Source organism: Mesoplodon densirostris, chromosome 1 (assembly GCF_025265405.1).
Source record: "Mesoplodon densirostris isolate mMesDen1 chromosome 1, mMesDen1 primary haplotype, whole genome shotgun sequence".
NCBI classification, from domain to species: Eukaryota; Metazoa; Chordata; class Mammalia; order Artiodactyla; family Ziphiidae; genus Mesoplodon; species Mesoplodon densirostris.
In genome coordinates, this window is record NC_082661.1 from 4,666,062 (window position 1) to 4,689,394 (window position 23,333).

Genomic DNA, 23,333 nt, shown 5'->3' on the forward strand with positions numbered 1-23,333 from the left:
TGCAGGAACCCAGGCCTGTGGCCCGGCTGTCCAGGCTTGAGGAGGAAGGGCCCTGCTCACTGGGTGTCACGCTGACTGGACACTGGGTTTCCAGCTGTTAAAGACAGGGTCGTTCTGAGTATCACAGCCCTGCCAGGGGCAAAAGGCACCTGCATCCAGTGACACAGGTGCTCAGAACCTGCCACACAGGTGCTCAGCAGAAGCGGCACGCAGACTCTGGCTTCCAGGACGTCTGAGAACAGGGCTGCCCCCTTGAGGGGGCCGAGCTGGGCTAGACCACGTCCCACCCCCTCCAGTGCAGCTGCTGGGAGGAGCGTGCAGGGCCAGGTAACGGGTCTCTTACAGGTGTCACCTCACCTGATGTGTAGCTGCTCAGCTCCCAGGTGCAGATCCAGGATTCCATCCCCGGCCAGGACGCCAGGCGCTGCCCCCCTCAGCGACCCCCAAACCTCCCAGCCTGGGCAATGAGGGGCACAGCAGAAGCCGCTGGGCTGGGGCAGAGAAGGGATCTGGCCAGCACCTTCGGGTTCTGACGGTGCATCCACCAAAGAATGAGGAGCCTGGCTGGGGGAGGTTCTCATCTTTGCGCCTTTGTCTTAAATAACAAAACACGCACGCGCCAGCCGGCCACCCAGAAGTCCAAGGCCTTTTCATGACCATGATTTTCATGTTCAAAGCCGAACTGGCATTTAGTCATGAGCTACAGAGGGGGTGGATTTGAGTCCTGACTCTATGGCTTGGGGAGCCCAGAGCAAATAAGAGCTCAGTGTGAGAACAACCAGAGGATGTCCCGGTATGCAGAGGCGGAGAGGAACATGTTCTGGGAAAAGCAATCATTTCAAAACCTGCTCTTCCATCACCTTAGTTGCTGCGGCTGTAACCACAGCCGCAGCAACTTACATGCGTGCAGTGCTCAGCATCCTGCAAAGCCCACTCCCAGAGGTGAGTCCCAGCCCCTCCGAGGCTGTCCTCCCCATGACAGACGCGGAATCCTCTGCTGAGAGAGGTCAGGTGGACCCCCTATAGACGTGCAGTTTCCATCTCCGTTCCTTGAGGTGACCTGAGGGTCCCCGGGGGTGAATGGCAGAGTTCCATCCCCACCATCAACCTGGGCCTCTCGGCTCTTGTGTGGATCCGACATTAGGCTTTCTCCCCCGGTGGCACTGAGGAAAGGGCTCTGCCGCCCCGGATGGGGAACGTCCCTCCGGCTCTTGCCCTGAGGGATTCTCTGAGCTGCACCCGGTACCTGGGAGGAGCTTTCACATCGCCCCTGCTGCCCCTGCCCACCCGGCTATCCGTCCCCTGGTGATTTTCCCACGAGGGCCTGAGTCCTCCCTGGAGGGCCCGCCCCGTGGCCCCTGCCCCGCACGTACCTGCAGTGGACCACTATGGGCCCGGCGTGCGTGGGGTTGAGTGTCCTCACTTTTTTCAGGAACTTGAGCATCCCGATAGGGGTGAAAGGCACTCCGAAGTCGGGCCAGCTGGTGAAGTGCAGCTGGCAGACGAGCCGGGGGGCTTTGCAGCCGTCGGGGAGCTGCTGCGGGGAAACACGGAGATGTGAGCAGGTGGGGCGGCCCCTAGGCTTCCCCACCATCACGCTCTGAGAATGCTTGCTTGGGGTCCCCCTCTGCCATCCAGCTGTGCGCAGCCATGGGTGCAGGGAGGGGCCCATCAGTGAAGGCTGGACGCCCCAGAGTGAGAGACCCTGATCCTTACTGCCGGCTCTGGACACAGCACCACGGCAGCAGGGGCAGCAGAGCAGGACCCACGGTCACCTGTCCCAGGACCAGGCCAGGCCCCAGGCAGCCAGACACATCCCTACAGACGGCCCTAGGGCTCACGGACCCCGCTGGGAAGCAGGGTGGCCGCATCCCGGTGTGCCTAGCTTTTATGCCCGTGTAACTCCCAACAGCATAAGCTTTCACTCTCATAAGCATCTTAATTTTCAGGGAAAAGATGTGGTTGGCCTACCCTCGGAAGACCCCTCCACCCCCTGCCTCAAAGCCTCTCTCAAATTTTATGACCCAGAACACAGGTTTGGTTCTCTGCCCAAAGCCACAGAAAGTTATACGGTGTATTGGTAAGGTGCGTGTGTGTGTGTGTGTGTGTGTGTGCGCACGTGCGCTTTGGGGAGGCAGGCAGGCCAGGGATAGTAAGAACGATAAAGCTCATCCTCTTTCCTTTTTTGCTGTGGTTTCTCGGAACCTCAGACTCATATTTTGTAATCTGTCTACACCCCTCACTCCAGCTTCGATTCCCGATGACACGACCTTCTATCTTTTCTGTTTTTTTTTTTTTAATCTCTTAAACCTCTACTTCATCTGCCTTGCATACAGGTATCTTTATTGAAGACTGCCTTACATCCTTTCTGGGAAGGAGGATTAGCAGGAAATCAGTGGGAAAACTAATGAGGTGTTTCAGACATAATTTTGAAACTGCTAAAAAAAACTCACCTCATCATTCCAGCGTGTGGAATGACACTGTGTCACTGAGTGCGGACGCCCATAACCCTCCCCACTGACTCGACTTCCTCCACCCAGAAAGGTCCCTGGGAGCCAGGAGCATCCGGCACTGACTCAAGGCCCACGTGCACCTGTCTGCCATCTGCCCTGTAGACTCACGGCCTGGGCCCACTAACGACCGTCCCACATCCCCGCCCGGCACTTCCTCCAGCCTCATCCTCCACTCGTGAGAGCCGAGGGCAAAGCGCTTCCTATTATAAACGTAGACGGGTATTTACTCCCTACCCTGTTTCTCCAGAAAAGTCCAGGACGTAAGGTACTTACGGACTGAATGCAGAACTTCCGGATGGTGTAGTCCACCAGGACCACGCAGTCCTCCACACACACCCGGACGCTTCCGTAGGTCCAGCAGCCCTGGTCCGGCCAGTACTGATGGCACTTCTCCTGCGTGGAACAATTGAACAGAAACAATAGCTCTGTGGGGACCTCTGAGCACCTCGTTGCCCCCACCCTGGCCATGGCCACAAGGCCTCACACACACCAGCTTCCCATGAAACAGTCCTCAGCTGGGGAACTGTTTCCATCTTATCAATGGGGAAACTGAGGCCACACAGCTGGTGAACGGCAGGGCTGAGACCAGGATCGGACCATATCCAGTTCATGGCTCATTCACTCATCCACTCGCTAACCCCACACATCGACCGAACCGTTGGGCTGAGTTGCTCCCTGCAAAGCCAGGGACCAGAGCAGAAGTGGCCTCACCTGGGAGGGGCTGCCCTAAGCCCCGGAGGACCACGTGCTCCCCAAGCACTGCCCGTCGGATTCAGCAGGTCGTTTTTGCTGCCCAGCACCACGGACAAACTAAATTTGCATCCCGCCCACCCTCCGTGGGAGAGTCACGAGCCTGCGGTCAGCTGAACGTTGCTAAGTTTTCTCCAGCCAGGAGGAGGCCGATGTGGGAATTTGCGGAGCGGGCGCGTGGTCACAGAGAGGCCCTTCCTTGGCCTTCCCTCCCCCGGAACTACCAAAGGGCCACACGAGAGGGTGGGGATGGGGCCTCTGGCCCCTGATCCCAGGTTGTCCTCCTACAAGGAGGACCTGAAGGCATGAGGCCCACCTAAGGGGGGGACATCGTCTCCACGGCCACGGGACAGGCCCTGGGGTCAGCAAGCCGTTTACCCCGGCAACTGCCCACAGGGTACAGCTGTCAAGTCACGAGGGATTCATAATCTTATAAAACAAGAGTCAGCTGGCACTCACCAGTGCCCAGAGCTTGTGTGATGACACCCACCCGACAACTTCCCCTCCACGGCCCGGGCCCGGGGGACTCGGAAGGGACCCCGAGGAGAAACCAAGCCCTGAAGGTCCTGGTTTGGGACAGTCTTGGCCTCCTAGGGACCCTCCAGAGATTCTCACCTTGACAAAGTCTCACTCGGGGACCTGAGGGCTGTTTCTCAGGCCCCCAGAGGGCTCAGTGTGTGCACTGTTTCCATGCCCTCAGTCTCCCGTCTACATGGCTCCCGTCTACATGGCTCCCGTCTACATGGCTCCCGTCTACATGGCTCCCATCTACATGGCGGGCTCCCGTCTACATGGCTCCCATCTACATGGCGGGCTCCCATCTACATGGCGGGCTCCCGTCTACACGGTGGGCGCCGTCCCCTCCCTCCCATCAGATCATGAGATGCTAGAGCAGCTACATTTCACAACATCAAGTCAGGATGTTGAAGCCAGGGAGACCACAACAGAAGTGTAAGCAATTAAGAAAAAGGGAACTGTATTGAGAAATGATTTCATCTGAAACGGTGAAAATCAAGACACAGAAGCAGGCCAGCTCTGAGTCACGGAGACAGAAAAATGCAGTAGGATCTTTCTGCAGAGAAAGATGGAGGGAAAATGTCAAGTAACGTAGCAACAGCATCACTGATGGGGGAGCCGGGGGCGTCTTCTGAGTCCCGCCGCTTCTGCACTGGTCTCCTTGTGTCTCATGTTTATAAACGAGCCCCCAGAAGCCTGGTCCCAGGGGACAGCTGGTCCCAGGGGACACGGGGCTCCAGGTCAGCCTCCTCTTCTAGGGCGAGGTCCTGCCCTGCCGCAGCACCCGCCCAGAGCGTGGGGACACCTCCCACGCAGCCGCCCTGCCCCCCCGGGGCCGTGTCCCTGCCCGGGAACCCCCTGCTTCCCCCGCTTTCCGGTGAGACAGGAAGGCCAGGGCAAGATTCATACAGAGAAGGCCGGCCCTCCCCAGCCCTGTCCCAGCTCCCTGGAAAACAAAAGAAAACCCCTCTCCTCTCCGCGACCCGAAAGCGTGGGTGGAGCCTCTTCCGGTGCTTTTTTGGGCGGAACAAATTAGTGATGGTGGCAGCCACTAGGGCTGCCCCGCCTGCCGCCTGGCCTCCCCACCCCTGCCCCAGCTGAGCTCCCCACGGCCTGTCACTTCCATCTCAACGGGCAGCCCCGGCCCCAGCCAAGCTGCCTGGGCTTCGCTGGGGACAGGCCAGCCAGCCCCAGGCCAGTGCGGGGTCAGGGGAATCAGTGCCTCTGGGCCCGTGCCTGACCGAGTGCCAGGACGCGTAAACTCTGGGAAGAGGCCAGCAGGACGGACGTCTCCCTCCAGGCTGGGTCTTCCTCTTGGCCTGCTCGCGCCCACCCTCGTGCTGGCCCTCACGCTGGAATCTGCGAGAACAGTCTCCCTGCCGCTAGCGTCCGTCCCTCCGGCTCCCAAGTCTTTCCTTCTGGAGAGAGAGCGAGAGCTCACTTCCTAAAGCACAGGCCCCTGCTTACCGCTGAGAAACCCGCCGAGGGCCTCCACAGCCCACCCGTCTCAGCCCGACGTTCAAGCCCCAAGCCCCGGCTCCCTGATGCATTTGTAGCCGCTCTGTCCCCCGCGGGGGCATCCTGGTTCTGGGCCCAGCAGATTTGCTCCCGGCCTCGCGAACACACCTCCCCACCCCAGTGCCTCTCTCCAGCTGCATCCGATGCAATCCCTCCCCGCACCAGCCCAGTCTTGGAGACCCAGCGACACCATCACCCCCTAAACGAGCCCTCCTGCCCCGGTCCTGGCCCAGGACCCACGGGGGGCCGCCCCTCCTCTCCTCCACACCTCCAGAGCCACAGTCATGCTGTGTTCAGGTTTATCCTACAGGGGTCTGTGTCCCTTTGGCTAAAAAGTGAGTGACTCCCAGGCATGAGAATGCCCTGGCGTCTCTGCACCCTCAGCCTGGCCTTGCCTTCCGGGTGGCCCGTCCCTCCCGGGCCACCACTGTCCCCGTTACTCTCCTCTATATTTTCTGTCACCTCCTGACATAATCTACATGCACATGCTCTCCGCTTGGCGCCAGCCCCCATCAGTGGATAGAAATTGCATGACGGGTCTGCCGGGTGGCTGACTGCATGCACCCCACCTGGGGCAGCCCTGTCCAGGAGATAGAGGCCAACGTGTACCTGTCCCCATAGGAAATGAACCAGCTTAACCTAGAGATCTCAAGTTCTTATAATGTACATGCATTACATAATTAGCATAATTAGAAACAGCTAATTAAACACACTGACATGACAAATCAATATTACTTCAATATGCCTCGTTCTTTCAAATGCATTTCTCTGGTCTGAATAATAAGCGGGAAATCATTTTTTTATGGTCTGAGGCTCAACACATTACATGCCCAATATACTAAAAATCTCTCTATTAAAATCCATGGCTCCCACCGTGGAGCAGCCTACCAGGGACGACCCTCAGCTGCAAGAAGAAAATTCTGCATCATTTTTATATCATAGTCTAGGACAGTGAGATCCTTGGAACACAGAGAATTTATTTCAAAATAAAAACGCTGTGAGCCGCTGGGTGTTTTTGCTCTTCTGCAGTGATAAGCGGCTGGGGGGGCGGGGGGAGAGAAAGGAAGAGGAAGTGGTAAGCAGACCCCCAGCTAAGCGGCGGAGAAGAAACTGCTGCTGACTTAGAGGCTGGGCTCACCTCCTTTCTTTCTTTCAGGTTGGTCAACATGACGATGGTTGCAGACTTCTGTTCCCAGATCATTTTCCAGAAGTCGTTCACTGTCTCCTGTTTAGGGCCTGGGGGTAGAGGATGGTCCCGAAGTCAGACAGAGAGGTCGCTGCGAGCCCCAGGCCTGTTGCCCTGGCCTTCAGGCCCCGGGACGGCTGCTCCCCACCTGCCCTGAGGAAGGGGGTGATGGGCCTGCTGGTCCATTTCACACCCTACAGAGTCCCAGAGCCAGAGTAGGTGGCAGCCTCCCCATTCTGTCCTACCTCTCCCCCCGATATCCCGCTGGGGCTGGGAAATCCTCAGGAGCTAAGTAAGACCCAGTTGGGTGATTATCTTCATGGGCCTAAAGGTTATTCAAATGGGAGCTGGGTTTCAAGCTGCCTGTCAAAGTGGTTTGTGGCCACTGGGGTGCTTGTGAAAGCCTCAGAATATGACCCTCCATCCAGAACTGCTGAAGTAGAGAGAGAGAGAGTGTGTGTGTGTGTGTGTGTGTGTGTGAGAGAGAGAGAGAGAGAGAGAGAGAGAGAGAGAGACTGCAGGCTGACTGACCCGTGCGCCATGTCGAACCCCCCTTCCTCTGAAAACATCTCATCTTCTGGCTGCCCTGACAGCCAGTAATGCTGTCCAGTGAGATGTGGGCTGAAGCCCCTGGGGAGGGGATCTGAACAAAAGATAAAGTGTCCCTGGAAGAAAGTCCTCTGCCCATTGCCCTCTTCCCTGCCTGATTAGGGGCACAGTGCCTCGAGGTGCAGAAGCCATTTTGTGACCCTGAGGATGACACTATGGAGGGTGGAGAGGTATAAAAGAGGCCCCTCCCCCATGAGCTGCCGCCCCAGCCCTGGGCTGCTTCCCCTGGATGTCTGTTTATAAGAACGAAAAAGACATTTCTATTGGTGTCAGCTAGTGTTTGTCAGGTTTTCTGACATTTAAAGCTGGGCCTATTCCTGATGGACTGTGGGTGCATGTGTATCTCCCTATTTTTCAGGGAATGTACATTTAAGATTTTGATCTACACTGAATTCTGGGCCCCACAGCTCTAAAGCCTCCTGCTGAGTGAGGATGTCTAGGAATCCTAGTTTTAGCTCCAGTGACACCCAACCACACCAGTACTGGCTCCTGGGGATGACAACCCCTGGGCAGATGGACGAGATGCTGGACTGAAAGTAATCCCCAAACCTGACAACTTGGAAGCCACATAGAGCTTAGCCAACCGAGGGTGATTCAAGGTTTTCTAACGCAAGTATCGACATGCTGAAATGGCAACCCAGACCACTGGGTGTCTGGGTTTAAATCATGCAGGTGTGGAAACGGATCGTGTGTCTGTCTGCACATACACATCGTGTGGCTGCACATCTAACATGCCTGTTGTATGACAGACGCCCCCAAACGCTCCATGTCTGTCTGCCCTGACCACAGAGGGGGGGCGTATGTTCTCAGAGGTTCCAACGCTTCTGTTCTTTTGAAGCCCTGTTCCTGGGAGGAGTTTCATCACCTCACAGTATAACGCTTCTCAAACTCTACTAAGCAGAATGACCTGGGAACGCTGGCCAAAATGCAAATTCAGGGACAGCAGCAGGTTGGGGGTAGGGCCTGAGCTGCTGCATTTCTGGCCAGCTCCCAGGGGATGGGACACTCCAGTGAAGCAGACACAGCGAGTGGCAAGGCTGTGTGAGGTTCATGACAGCTTTGAATTCTGTGCTTCGGGAAAGGCTACACAGACTCTGATCAGCTATATAAACGTAGCAGCACACACACGTACAGAAAGCCGACATAAACCCTCAGGATGGTTGGTACCGGATAAAGAAGCAATCGCCTTCCATGTAATTTTACCAAAATCATGTTCAGAAAGTAACTTAACAAAAAGCTTACCTTGAGCTGCTATGAATTTATTCTTCTCTTTATAACCCTAGAAAAATAAAATCAGATTTATAATTTTTCAAAATTATCATCGTGGAAGGATTTTGTTGTTGTTGTTAGGAAAGTAACACGTATCCATCATGAAGAATTTGGAAAACACAGAAAAGTACGAAGAAAACTCACCAGGAATTCCAGAAATAACATGTTATTTTTGTATATCCCTCTCCAGTATTTTTTCTGTGAATACCTTCCCAGATACAGACACACAAGCAGAAACACAGACACACATGTATATATATATATATTTTTTTTTAAATTGGTTAATATGTACACATTCTCTTATATTGAATTTTTATAATAATTTAAAATTTCTATTAAATGATCTTTTAAGGTTCAACTAAAATGGATTCTTAATAATCCATTGTGTATGATTTTACTACAATTTATTTAACTGGTCCCCTCTGTTCTGTTTGGTCAGTGATATAAATAATGCTGTAATGGACATCCTTAGGGCTTATCTGCATCTTAAAAACAAATCCCCGACACAGGTGCTAATTCAAAAGGCCCAGCACTTTCATGCTCTCTGTGCTGTGACCAGTGTGGCCACTGTGCTCAGGAAAGTTGTGACAATTTACATCTGTGGCCCCGGAGAAGAAAGTGCCCAACGGTCATGATTCACACTCAACCCCCAATGGTCCAGGCGTGAGTGTCATGCTGGGTGGGGGGCTGGGCATACTTACATCTATGTATGAAGCATTGATGTAGTCTGAACATGGGGTTCCATCCCCCTGGCTTAAAATTACCCTGGAATGGTCATCTGCAAAAAAACCCAACACAAAAACCATGACATTAGGACAAGGGAATCACATGCACAGTATTACACACTACAAAGGACATAAGCATGGTGATCACGGGACAGAAGGGACATTCTTCTTAAACATTCCCACGAGATCCTCAGTGCCCTGAGGTCGGGGAAGCACCTGCTGTACCTCAGCACCGAGGACAAGCCAGGCCCCAAACAGGAGCTCAGTACAACCTGTGGGATGATGACAGGTAAGGATTTCAGGGTCCAGGAGTCGGTCTGCTGAACCATCACGTAGACACGGCAGAACGTGCGGGACCCCTACAGTGTGATGGCAATATTCTCTGGACCCCAAATCAGGCCCCAGTACTGACCAGTGCGGGTACCCTCAGGACCACTTCCGGGGTCCAGTCTCCCAGGCTTTCCAGGAGGAGCACAACTCTGCCTCTGGACACATGGACACCGGGCTCTGGGGTTTGGGACTCCAGACCCCAGTCCTCATGCTCAGGTCTGCCCCAGAGCAGGAAGGTAAGCCAGACTCACACGGACTGACTGGAAGATTCTGGCCTGTGGTACAAGCGGTTTTCCAGTGTGGGAGGGCCGACCAGGGAGGGCTGTGTGGTGTGTGTGTGTGTGTGTGTGTGTGGTGTGTACTTGTGGGGTGTACAGTGGTGCGTCTTGTCTACAGTGTGCGTAATGTGTGTTGTATTTATGTGAGTGTGGTGTATATGTGTGTTTGTGGTGTGTATGCGTATGCTTGTGGTATATATTTGTGTGTACACACAAGTGGAAGAGTTTTCAACCAGGGCCCTATGTGACCTACATGGGTCCACGTCACTTCTGCCTTCATGGGCCCCTTTCTCCAAAAAAAAAAAATTACACATTTTACTTTACAACTGTATTAGTAGTTGGTATAAAGATGAATGTGAGGGACTTCCCTGGTGGCGCAGTGGTTAAGAATCCGCCTGCCAGTGCAGGGGACATGGGTTCGAGCCCTGGTCCAGGAAGATCCCACATGCCGCGGAGAAACTAAGCCCATGCACCACAACTACTGAGTCTGCGCTCTAGAGCCCACGAGCCACAACTACTGAGCCTGCGTGCCACAACTACTGAAGCCCGCGTGCCTAGAGCCCGTGCTCCGCAACAAGAGAAGCCACCACAATGAGAAGCCTGCGCACCGCTACGAAGAGTAGCTCCCGCTCGCCGCACCTAGAGAAAACCCACGCGCAGCAACAAACACCCAATGCAGCCAAAAATAAATAAAATAAATAAATACATTTATTAAAAAAAAAAACAATGAGTGTGAACCAGGCTGGATTAGGTATATATTTTCTTCTGATTCGCAAAGAAATTAGATGGTTTCATGGGTCCCTACAGGTGGTGTGGCCCTGGCCCTGGGTCTCCCCGCTGCTGTGTAAGCGGCCGGCCGCTCCCAGGAGAAGAAATATGAGGGATGCCCAGACTCGGCCCGGGGCCCGGGGATCAAGCTGCTTCCGCGTTTATTATGCTGCACTGGGCACAGAGCATGATGGGTACTTCATATGTATTTACTGCATTAATTATTGAATAGTTCTGCGTCCTGGTCCCTGCTTTGTCCCCTCCTAGTCACAGGTTGTACGTCTCCCATTTACATGGAAGGAAGCTGGGTTGACTGCGAGCTGTCTGGACACTGTACCACTGCTGCTAGCGAGCACGGCCAGTGCAGCATTCAGGGTCAGTCACGGCCCACACTGGGCGGTCAGGGTGTCCAACCTCAAACTCACAGCCCACAGAGGCTCGGCCATGAGACCCTCCTGCTCAGGGGCTGACAGCCCTGAGGCAGAAGCAGCTCTGGCTGAACACGTATAAAGCTAGTTGAACATAATTTGGACCAATTTACCCTTTTGAGGACAGCTACAGAAAGCAGGGGGTAAAAAATAGCGTTCTGGTTAGATTTAGCATCTTGCAGTTCTAAGAGCTTCCTGTCTTTTTACTCTAAAAAGTCACACTTCTCTTTCAAAACACTATTTCTTAAAATTACCAGGTGTTGGTGTTTTTTTCCAGAAAAGAGGATGCTCTCTTGCTACCGGTCGTGGAGCCCTTGGAACATGCAGCCTCTCAACACACCCGGCATCTTGACCTCTGTCCTCAGAGCTCCCTAGAGCCACATCCAGGACTGGGCTCCTGCCCCAGGGGCGCCTCGTAAATCTGATACATTTACAGCGAATCTCTGCTTGGGGAAGAGGGGGAGGGGCAGGGAAGGTGTACCGGCCCGAGGGCCTTGGGCCCCCGCCCCTCTCCCTGCCCGTTGACCCTGACCCCACCTTGAGTAAGAGCAGGGTCTCCCAGCCTTGGGGTGGGGGGAGCAGGCCTGGGAGCCCTCTGCACGATATCCCTATGATCCAGCTGCCCCAGGGCATCTCTGGCCAACTGCTCAGTTTAATCAGCTACGCTTCTCCTGTGTCTGGCTGATGCCAAACGCCAGATACCACCCAGCTGGCCATCTCCAGGGCCCACCCCGAGTATCTCCAGGCCACTGTTTCGTAAATGCATCCTCCCACCAACATGAAACACTCACATCTTGGCAGAGGTCCCGTGGGCCCTTGGGGATGGCCAGCACCCTCAATTACTTCTGACGTGGCACTCCTGTGCCAGGAGGGTCTGAGACAGGACCCACATTTTCATACCTGCAGGAAAGGCCAACTCACTTCCATAGTACAAGCTGGAGGACACGGCTTAGAGAAGCTGTGCTGGACCAGGTCCTGCTGGGCCCCGTTGGTGATCCTCTGGGGAGGTGGTGCCCACTCCCCCGGCCATCACATCTGGGAGCAGTGGTGGGTGCAGGTAATTCCTACACCTGGCCGCTAATTCCGCCCGGTTGAGCTCCCACCGGAAATACTCTTTTTTTTTTTTTTTTTGCGGTACGCGGGCCTCTCACTGCTGTGGCCTCTCCCGTTGAGGAGCACAGGCTCCGGACGCGCAGGCTCAGCGGCCATGGCTCACGGGCCCAGCCGCTCCGCGGCATGTGGGATCTTCCTGGACCGGGGCACGAACCCGTGTCCCCTGCATTGGCAGGCGGACTCTCAACCACTGCGCCACCAGGGAAGCCCCAAAACTACTCTTAATTAGCAATGTAATCGTTAGCTTTGAAAGATACAGTGTTCAGTGAGTGATAAGGGGAGGAATGCAGGCCAGGAACCTAGGAAAGGGCTTGGCGTTGAGGGGGTGCTCCACACGTGCGTTCTGCAGTCAGCGCATCAAGTCATTAATTAAGCTAGTTAATTCAACTAATACTAGATGCTAACTTCCAAATATCCTGATTTTTATTCGACCAAAAACATTCCAAAGATCCCCAACCTCCTGCATGGTTTTCCTTTCCCTTGAGCTATTCAAGCCGTGAAACTTGCCTCCAATAAGTCTCACCCAATCTAACAGCAAGTCCTCTCAACATGATCATTGCAGTGTGTCCAGAACCTGACCGTGGTCCAAGCCACCCTCTCAGCTCGGCTGTGTGACCACAGTGGCCTCCTGACCCATCTCCCTGGTGCTCCCTTGGCTGCCTCTACAAATATGTGTTGGATGGGAGACTACTTAGTTAACTTCTCTGGTTTTAGTTGACCCAGGCTCATGGTGGGCTCTGCAGAAAAAACCCACAAAAACCCCAAACAAAACCACAAATAAATCCTATGCACGCAAAATGGGAAAGAACTGTTTCTATCAAGTGCTGATAATCCAGAGACCACACAGATGAGGCGGACCACAGCTTCTCCTACCGACAGAGCAGATGGACTCAATTCTAACCCTAGAAATGCAACCAAGAGCCGACATGCTGAGGGCCAGCACAGGCTAGCTTGCTCCACCCCACGGAAGCACTGCCTGAGAAGGGTGGTTCCCTGGGACGGGGAGGCCTTGGTTTGGGGTTCAAACGTGAACTCCCTGGAGTTTTTGAGGCTGCCCCCGTTAGCCTGATGGCAAAGCCAACAGGAGGGTCCAGCATGGAGGAAGGACGTCGCAAACCTCCCGGGCCAGCTTCCACAAAGGCAGCTTGGAACTTTGGGGGTCTGTCTTGGCACCGAGGCCAAGGCACAGCCCATCCAGCAACGCCCCTGGACAGATGTGTCCGCTCCCCGGCCCCCCACCCCCTGGAGGCCGCCCTCCCCAACCCATGGCCACCTTTAGCTGTGGTGGTAAAGATCCAGTTACTTCTAAGCCTTCCCACAAAGCTGCCAATGTCAGACAGCTCTCTTATTCTGCCACTTCTGCCCTTGGTACAGGAGCCTTGTTGCTGGTGGCAGGAGCACTGCGTCCAAGACGGCAGATGCCCAGGGCCACCAGCTGCCCGAGACCCAGGCATAATTTGGGTCCATAGGAGGAGCCCTGCCAGCTGGTGCAGGAGGCACCCCTCTTGGGCAAATAGACCAGGCAGCGCAGGTCTCAACAGCGAACACAGGCTTGGCAGCCAGACCCAGAGCAACACAGGCTACCCAAGTCCTGGGTGGGAGACAGACACCTAGACTCCCAGTTGCGAAGGCTGAGCCGCAGCGCCGACCCAGGCCCTGATCTCCAAGCCCTCGAGCATCTGGCGCCTGGACAGGCAGGGTCACCAGTAGCTGCAAGGCAAGGCTGAGTTTAGTCAAAATGCCACCCATCACGCAAAAAAAGTAAAATCTTACTGGGAAGGATGTTGGGATATCTGTTTTTTTCTCTGTTTTCTTCTTTATTGGCCAGTTCAAAAGTTCCTTGTACGTGTCCAGACGGCAGTGACTAGAAGAAAACGCAGGGTCAGCACTAAACGTGAGGAATCCAACACCGTGTTTACGTCACCTCCCTACTGAGCACGGGAATCCAGAAACCTGGTCTCTGAGCACCTCCAGTGCTGTGCCCATCTCTCTGCTCCTGTCTGTAGAAGTTTCTGCCTCAGGCGCTGGGCCAGCACCGGGCAGAGATGTGATGGAGACACAGGCCCGCCTCCCCTTGGGCCCGCTGCTTAGTGGGGCCAGCAGAGGTGCAGATAACATGATGACCCATAGCTGGACCCCGAAGCGCATTAAGGCAGGGGCTGGCCTGTGCACTGCCACCAAACCCCCAGGACTCACTATCCTGGTCCAGAGCAGGCCCTGCACAAGTACATAGGAACTGGCCCCAGCAGAGCTCTGATCCGGGAGCGAGGACCCAGATGCTGGGCTGAGGACGAGTAGAGTGATGGTGAAGGACCATCCTCGAGCCCTCACCTGCTGAGGACTTGGTGCACCCTGAGGACCAGTGGGACAGGCACAGCTGGAGGATCCTTGAAAATGCAGACCTCAGGCCACCCCAGGCCCGCACAGCAGCTACGACTTCCCCAGGGGACCTGCACGCACCTCCCTAACCGTCCCTTTGTCTTAGAGGAGGAAGATGAGTATAGGGGCTCAGCCAGGCCCCTAGAGCTGACATGTGGCACAGCAGGTGTCAGGCCAGCGTCCTGACTTCTAGTTCTTTCCAAAAGCCAAGAGGCCCTCGGCTTTTGTTAGCGCCAACTGTCTTCCCGTTTGCTCGCTGCTGGGGGGGTGCTCCATGCTCAGGGGGGCTCCTCGAAGTGCACAGTGGGAGAGAGCCTTCTGAACCCCCAAATCACATCCTTCAACATTCAGCCTGACCGTCAGATGAACCAGGGGTCACTGGTGTTAAACTCTACCGAGTGTTTACCATGTGCCAGGCACTGAGGGAGAGGTCGGGTCACCTGCCTTCACAACTTACTGATTATCAGGTGACACCAGGATCACTCCTGTTTTGCAGATGAGGAAAGAGAACCCCAGGGTGGCTGCAGAATTGTCCAGAGTCACCTGGCTAGCACGTAGCAGGCAGTGGGAGGGCACCTGGAGCTGGCACCTGGACCATGAGAAGGGCACTCGCTTCCTTAAGTGTAGGGACAAGCGAGGGCTTCCCTGCGTCCGGCTGTAAGTGCCCAGGAGACTGAGGCACAGCCTGGGATCAAAGCCAAGGCCCCAAGTCGGGTGTGCAGCCCACAGGGGCCCAGAGCCCCCTTCTCCCAGGTTGGGGGTTTCTCCATCACAGACCCAGCCCCGGCCAGCCCATGTCCTCTCTCCCTACCACGCCCAGTGGCCACAGGCAGAGGCTCTGCCAGGGCCAGTGTGGAGGCCAGCCCGGCGGGCACCTGGGCAAGGCTGGTGGGCAGTTCTCTGCCAGACGAGCACCTCCTCCCCCGGGAGCTCTTGGCTCTTCATCGAGCTGTCTTAACACTGAGTTTCTTGACCAAGCCTCAACGTGAAATTTGTAGCAGCATTCTAGAGCCTTCTCTTTTTCACCCCAAAGTTCTTTTGACCCCAGCACTGAAAACAAAAATGAGGCCTGAGACCATCACAGGGGATGCATGACGTTGTGCGTTTGTCAAAACCCATAGAATGTGCAGCACTGGAACCCTGACCCGGACTTTAGTTTGTAATAATGAGTCAATGTTGGCTTGTCCGTTGTGACAAGTGTAACACACTCAGACAAGATGTTAATTGTTGGGGAAACGGTGCAGGGAAAGATGGGGTATATGGGAACTTGGTACTTTCTGCACAATTTTTCTGTAAACCGAAATCTGCTCTAAAAAATACTCTATTAAAATTAATAAATTAACAAAACAAAACAAAACCAAGAAGCCCCCCTCTTCCTCTTGAAGGTGAGGAAGGTGAAGGAGTGGCCGGAGGGGTCTGAGCGGTAAGGATGGACCCAGCTCTGCCATCCCCAGCCGTGTGGCCCCCGCAGCGACCGGAGAGCAGAACACGGAGGTGGGGCGATGATCCTGACTCTGTGGGCGGGCAGCACAGAGGTTCACCGTGGAGGCAAAGCACTCTGCGCCCCGAACTCATACCCCATTTCCAAGCACACAGAATGACCGCCCACACAGGGCAGGCCAGCACTTTCTCCTGCTGTCTGTTGTGTCTGAGCTGCTCCAAAGGCACAGGGCTAATAAGGGAGCTCTGGGGTGGGGCGGGTGTGGTCTGCCATAGCTGGGTAACCCCTGCAGCGCCCCGAGTGAGCCGTGCAGGCAGCAGTTGGCTGATAACAACCTTGTGATTGATTGTCCGGTTCCGTAAGTTGGCTGAAGAGGGTTTTTGCTGGTTTGTTTGTTTGAGGTGACATTTTTAGGCACTGGGCTTAAAAGAACCTGCTAGGACAGAGGCTCGTGGAAGAAGCCGTCTGGAGGGGGGCTTTTCCTCACCTGCAGGGACTTAACCGGGGGCCTGGAACAGACTTTGCTAGGTCAGCGTTCTACCATCGCGGGTGGAGACGGAAGACTGGATCTTCACAGAAGTCGTCCTGAGCAGGACGGCAGCTCAGACTCCCCTCGTGCAGACGCCGGGCTGAGCCGGGCACACACCTTACCTCTTTCACGTGTTAAGACACTCCCATGGGGGCTGGGAGGGCCTCATCTCATAGACGAGGACACTGAGGCAGAGGTTAAGGACGTCGCCCGAGCCCTCCAGGCTGGTAAGAAGCAAATCTGGGGCAGGCGTCCAGGCAGCCCGTCTCCAGCATCCACGCCTTGATCACCCCACTAAACGGATCCCAGTGCCAGGCCCTCTTTTACTTCGTCAAGTTCACGGCAGTTTCCACTGGCCATACACACAAGTCCCAGCTCATTTGGATCGACTACTCTGAGGCTCATCCGTCTCCCTGCACAGTTTCTGGGAGACGAGCTCAGGACAGAGGGTGAGAAAAGAACAGGAAGAGCACCGGGGGCCCATCTCAAGCGTGTCCACCAGCGGAGCCAAGAGCGGGCTGGTCACGGCAGCTGCGATGCTCCCAGTAGAGCCTGCCTTTCACTTGAGAGGGGAGCAAACTGGGGTCCAGAGGGGGCCGTGCAGCTGCCCTGGGTCCCCTGGAGCCAGGACCAGGCTCCATGCTGCTGGACTCGACCCCTCGACCCTCTCTCCCGGCCCTTCCCTGAGTGGAGGCCGTGGGCAGGAGGGCGTCTGGGAAGGCTGCTCAGTGGCAGGGGTGGGGAGAGAGTGGAGCAAGGCACTTGCTTTGGTTGCAGACCTGAAAGGAGGACCCCAAACCCAGGAATCAAGAAAGATCACATTCAAGTTCAACATCTAAAAAAATCTAAACGCACACACACACACACACACACAAATCCATCATAACCCAAATCTCAAACTTTTAAATAACGTCAGGATCAGCAACCGAGTGGTGATAAGCGGTGTTGGAGCCTGGGGCAACAGGAAACACCAGAGTGACCCTGTCTTGATTTACCGTTGTGCTGTTTTGTTCATCATGGATGGCTTGCATTAATTTTGATGATTTTTAAAAGCTGCATGAAAATAGAATTTATCCAGATGACAGAGTGCTTTGGTGCCCCCTTAAATTTTGCACCTGGGACAAGTGCCCTACCTGCCCGACCCTCTTCCCGGGCCCTGGCTTTTGAGAGGGTGGCACAGCCAGCGAGTTCTGACGCAGCCCTCCCTCAGCCAGGCCAGTCACCAGCCTCCACGTGGAGAAATATAAGTACAAGAGGAAATAGGACAAGAATGGATGTGGGGGAAATGGTCCTGTAGCTGCCAACTTGGATAGTCATTTTGAAAATGGAGAATTAACTTCTCTTGTCAGGCTGAGAGACTGCAAAACAATACTGCTTGGAGCTGTCTTTCACTATGACCTAATATCTCAAACAAGGGGATACATTTGGAAACAATTAAAAGGAAGCAAGATAAAGGCAGGTGAGGCTCGTGTTAAAAAATTAACAAAAGCACTGGTCTAAATGAGCCATCACCCTGCCGTGCCCTCGTGGGTTGCTTCTGGATGAAAAGTCACTTGGCTGCAGCAGGAGTCATGCTGTCTTTGGATGTCACAATTGTACAACTCTTTGCTGTTTACGAAGTCAGAGCCTCATATTTGACCTGTGAGGTCATTAAGGCATCCTCCCACCCCCGCCCCTTCACAGATGACTGAAGCTGTGGCTTCCAGGAGCGTGACTGATGGGCCGGGTGGGGCTGCGGTGCCACAACCAGGACCAGGTGGCCCCCCTGCTGGAAACCCATCCTCTTTCAAGCTCAACACCAGCGCACGGCTATATACGATATGAGGAAGATGCATAAAAGAAAACGCAAAACACGATCAGGGATAAACACTGGACAGCCAAATCCGAGACACTTCCCAGTGTGTCTTGTCTGTCTGCCTGTGCATCCAAGCATCTATAACTATCTATCTATCTATCTATCCATCTATCTATCTAGCAGATTCACAATTCAAGGGACATTAAATTTAAAAGTTAGCAACACAAGGGGAGATGTCATTAATGTACATTTGCATTTTTGTTGATCGTTATAGGATCGGTTTGCTACCAATCGGGCTGGACCGGTTCGTCAAATTCATCTTAGCTGTTGCCATCACTAAGTTCATCCAAAACAGCGGTAGCAGGATGAACACACTGACTTGGGCAGAATCAAAGGGCTGTCCAGGCAGAGCTAGTGTCCCCTCAAGGCAGCCCCTCGACTGTTTAATCGATGTTGTGCAGGATGGTTTGGGGGCTCCTTTGCTCTCAGCGTGAAATTGTTATCCTGTGGTCCGCTCAGGCCCTGGTCTTGTACATGATCGAGATAATGGCGTTTCCATCACACTTGACTTTAGAACACGGCACCCAGGGTGTCTGAGCTGCAAGGAGGTTCTGAACCTCTTTTTCAACCGTCTTATACATGGGAATGAGGGTTAGCGGAGGGTCATCACGGCAGAAACCAGGTTTCCCTGGAACCCCATGTTTGGGACAGTGTCTCGATGGACACAAGCATTCTGAGCCTTTGGGCTAATTTATCCTGAAACACAACATCCCGTGGCCCAGCGCCCGTCCACGTGACCAGAAAGGGGGGCCCCAAACTCACATTGAACTCCTCCCGAAACCTCTTGCAATCATCCGCCGACCGGACCCGGATCTCCTCCTCCAGGTGCTCCACGGGGATGGGGAAGTACTTCTTGGGTCCCGAGGGGGACCTGCTGAGAAGCATCACCCTTTGCTGCTCTGTGGAATCCACAGAAATACAGGGCTTACTAAGCCATATTCCCAGATGGGTGCCATTAACCAGACAGATGGACAACGTTCCTGGGGAAACGACACAGCTGGAGGGGGGGCGGTCGTCTCAGACCCTGAGCAGCCGAATGCAAAGGTCTGTCCCTTTTAACACACCCTGATCACTCATAGTGACAGACGGACGCCCCTCTGGCTGGTGTCCCCTGCTCCTACCAAGCAGAGGTGCCTCATCTTCCCAGCTCACTCACCCCCCAAGCCACCTCTCCTTCCCTCCAGGCCTTGCTCCTTCCTCAAGGGATTCAGGTGGCTTCACACTCCAGCTCAGCTGTCTAGGTTTGAAATGGAGCAGCATAACAATAGGTTTCTGGGCGCAAAGTGGTAACAGGCTGGGAGTCAGTTCCGGTAGGAGTCATCCGCAGCCTTGTCTTCTTTGTAACAACTAGTCCTGGTTACTCAAGCCCCATAAGCTCCAAGAGAAATAAGAGAAACCATTGCTGTTTTTTTTCTTTTTTCGGGGGTGGGGTGGGGGGGTGGGAGGGGCTGGCGGCACTGAAAAGGAGAAGGGCCAGACTTCAAGGGTGTCCCCGGCCAAGCTGCGTTCACAAATTCAGAGTGCGACAGCAAGCGACACCCTGGCACGTGCTTCTCTTCCTAGGGAACGAGCTGCTGTTCTCAACAAGGTCAACACTACTTTGCTGTCACTTGCAAAAGGGCCTGTCCCCACCTGCAGAGCTGTTCTGAAGGCCAGCCAAGAACTCCCTCCAGGGCTCATTCCTCCTGAGACAGTCACTCTAGGATGAGCAAGGTGGCCTAACCAGCCCCAACTTCCTCCTCCCATCCGGGCTGTTGGGACATGCAGGGCAGGGAGAAGGGGGCAGGAAGGTGGCGCCTGGAGGCCACGTGTCATCATGGAACCAGGGTCATGGGTCTCCCAGAACGGCAAAACTGCCCTCCTGGGTCTGGCTGAGGCCCTTTGCTGACGATATTCTCTGTCGTGTGCCGGGTCGGTTTTGTAATACGTCTGACGGCATCTCTGCTCCCCCAAACCACGGGAGAGCCAGGCAGCAAGCTGACTGAGGAAGCTGTAGTCACTGGTGTGAACAATAGTGTTAAAAGACCCTGCCGCACACACCTTTCTTGGACATCTCAACGCGTGGGAGGAAAACCAATGTGCCTTTGTAAGCAGAATTTACAAGTTAGTAGCTGAATTTGGAACCTCAAAGAAAGGTAGGAAATTCCCCCTGAGCTACTCTGAGCCTCCCTGCTAAATAAGCACGTTGGTACATCAATTCCCTTCTTTTAGCTGATCGGAAGACTGCAGATTCCAGGGGGACCCTTTCGAGAACTGTAAATTATGAGCCCACCTGTCTCCTCTTAGGACGATCTAAGGCTTACTGATAAATGTTAGATGTTGAAATCCTGGAAAAACAACAGGATATGAACAGTGTCTCCCCCAAAGCCACAAACTGAAATGCCTCAAACGTCTGTTTCACACCGGACAGAAAATGACACAAGTTCTGAAACGGGGAAACTCCAGTTATAAAGGACAGCATGATACCAGGTAAAGCCAGATGAACGTCGCAAAGCCGGAGGAGTTCATCATTTAAGTGTTAAGGTGTCAGGAAGGCACAGCACCCCCAGGCCCGGCCCGGCCCGGCCCCCTACCTTGCTCTTCTAGGATTCCGTTAGGCATCTTCTTGTCGTTGGAGCTGACCACCGCCTTCCTCTGCTTCCTGAACCTTAGAGACACAGACGCGTGAGGTGTCAGCACAGGGAGCCTGCCGAGAGCCCAGAGCCCCGGGGATAGCCACCAGATGAGCCCCGGGGATACCCACCAGGTGAGCCCCGGGGATGCACACCAGGTGAGCCCCGGGGATACCCACCAGGTGAGTCGAGAGAAGCTGTTCCTGCTGTTCATGGCTGAGCCACTGCCCTGGCCCCTCGGCCCCTCCCCTGCTCTGCCCTCTGCCACCCAGCCAGCCCCCGCCAGCTCATCTGCAGTCACAGCCTCACGCATCATTTCCTCCCCAGCAGGTCTGGGCGAGCCGGCGCCCGGACACTCCTACCTGAAGAAGTAGGCCGCGAGGAGCAGGCACAGCAGCAAGGGTAGCAGCAGCCAGGCCAGCAGGGGCTGGGGCGCGCCGGGGCCCGGAGGGCCGGGGGCCGGAGGGCCTGGGGGCAGACGCAGGTCCCCATCAGGACCCGAGGCACGAGGGAACGCGGGCTCTGGGCAAGGAAGGCTTCCCAACACCAGACCTCGCAGTTGGCACAGCGGCCCTCCCACCAGCCCCTCTTCCCTGACGCCAGACCCCACTTTACAGGGCACCAATTCATCCCCCCCTTCCCAGCGGCTGTTCTTCCGGGACACCAGAACCCCACTTTACAGTTTACAAACTCCCTTCGTCAACAGTCCTTCTTCCTGGACACCAACACCTCACTTCACAGTTTGCAAAGTAGCCACTCCCTCTCAACCCTTCTTCCCGGACACCAGAACCCCACTTTACAGTTTGCAAACTCCCTCCTTCATCTGCCTTTCTTCCTGGACACCAGAACCCCACTTTACAGTTTGCAACTCAGTCCACCATCCTGGTCCATTGGGTCCACAAAGGCCCCTCTACTTAGATGAGCAGCGTTGACACCAGGAAGAATCTGAGCTGACGATCTGATGACCTGACGTGTCCAAGGCCCCCTGCTGCTGGGTAATGTAGGCCGAGACTCCCGTGTGACCTGTTTCCCCAGGTCCCAGGGCACCCGTCCCTCCCCCTAATGGGAGGTGGAGGAGGGTGGGAGTGTAGATGCCCTGCTGCTCTGTCCCAGGACAGTGGCCCGTGCTCGCGTGGTGACCCGGCCTCCCAGAGCCGTGAGCTCCCGACCTCACCCGCCCACAGGAAAGCTGGTGACCAGGCACCACCCGCGCTCCCCTTGCATCTGTCTTTCCTGGACCAGAAGGTCCCACGTCCCTGGACCCAATATGGCCACCCCGTGGCTGCCCAGGGCCTGGCCCGCAAGCCCGAATTCCAGGGGGCTCTGGTGGCCTGGCTGCCATCCTCAGACCCCACCCCTCCCCCAGCGCTCTGACTCAGCTCCTGTCTCCCGAGACTGCCCTGCGGCCCCCTCCACACCAAAGTGTCCTCGCTCGCCAAGGGGCACCTCAAAGGCCCTCGTCCACAAAGCCCACTCAGCTCCATCCCTGCCCATCCAGATGCAGCTGCAGAGCCTGGCAGGTGCCCTTCTGCTCTCCCGGGCATCCCTTCTGTTGAGCTCCCCACTTCTGCATTTGCTCAGCTTAACCTTGGCAGTGACTGACGGGCCAGCTTGTAGGTCCGAGGGCTGGATGGGCCTAGCTGAGCGCGCAGGCCTGCCAGGAGCTTCAGGTGGCCACCGGGATCACAGACAGCCCACCCCTGGAACCGTCAGGGGCTCCAGGGTCCAGCCTCTGCTCTCATGCTGCCCGGAGTCAAGGCTGCAGTTACAGACGTGGGCATTTCCACGGCACCCCCTCAAGGAGCGGGGCTGAATGACCCAAGGCCCCCAGAAAGGGGCCGTGCACCCGGACAGAAGCGATGGGCCACAGGGACAAAGGGGTTCCCCTGGTCGGGGTCTCTGTCAGTTGTCAGCAGCTGCCTCTGTTATGGAAGATGGAGGTCAGGCGGGAACAGCCAAGGACCAGCAGGCCCCGTGGGGCTCAGGGAACTGGCGGGGTGTCCATGCCCTGTCTGCGGGGCTGGCCGCGTCTTAGCCCCAGCCCACGGGGGCCAAGGAGAGGTGCACGTAGCGTGCTCAGTTCTTCCAATTTACCGAAGGAAGAAATCTATATTTTTACGTAAAAATTATCTGATTTTTAAATATTGGTAAGCAATTCAACCCAAATACAATTTTGTAAACCAATGTGGGTCAGAAAAACCCTCTGCAGGCTGGGCTGTGTTCCCGGGCACCAATGGGCTCCCGATGGGAAGTCAGGTGATGACTAAGAGGAAATTCAAGTCTCTTTCTGTTTTCATTTCACGTTGATGTGACTCAGACTGGGTGGGGCTGCGGCTTAGGGCTGGGGAGCAGTGGGGGCCTCTCCTGGAGGTAAGTACCCCAGGGGTCCACTCGGAGAAGCCCTCTCCCCACATCTCCTCCAATTCTATGCAGCCAGTGCTCCAAGTCAGGTGCGCATGGATGTTCGTGCAAATGTATGCCCATGCACGCCTGGGAAGTGTGCACACGTGTGTG

At 55.2% G+C, this 23,333-nt stretch overlaps 1 protein-coding gene across 3 annotated transcripts in view; it reads right to left on the bottom strand.

Annotated features, from left to right (window-relative positions):
* The window catches only part of PTPRE (protein tyrosine phosphatase receptor type E), a 42,008-nt gene that overhangs the window by 13,604 nt on the left and 5,071 nt on the right, over positions 1-23,333 (bottom strand). Inside the window, exons 2-10 of one of the 3 annotated variants that reach the window (XM_060095444.1) lie at positions 21,182-21,287; positions 20,781-20,848; positions 18,970-19,106; positions 13,777-13,867; positions 9,063-9,139; positions 8,335-8,371; positions 6,436-6,533; positions 2,787-2,906; positions 1,374-1,537 (exon numbers count right to left, since the gene is read on the bottom strand). In XM_060095444.1, the coding sequence (XP_059951427.1) occupies positions 1,374-1,537; positions 2,787-2,906; positions 6,436-6,533; positions 8,335-8,371; positions 9,063-9,139; positions 13,777-13,867; positions 18,970-19,106; positions 20,781-20,848; positions 21,182-21,287 (898 nt within the window). Of the gene's footprint in view, positions 1-1,373; positions 1,538-2,786; positions 2,907-6,435; positions 6,534-8,334; positions 8,372-9,062; positions 9,140-13,776; positions 13,868-18,969; positions 19,107-20,780; positions 20,855-20,998; positions 21,034-21,181; positions 21,288-23,333 lie in introns of those variants that run through there. The other 2 variants (XM_060095388.1, XM_060095510.1) reach the window with 2 other exon arrangements.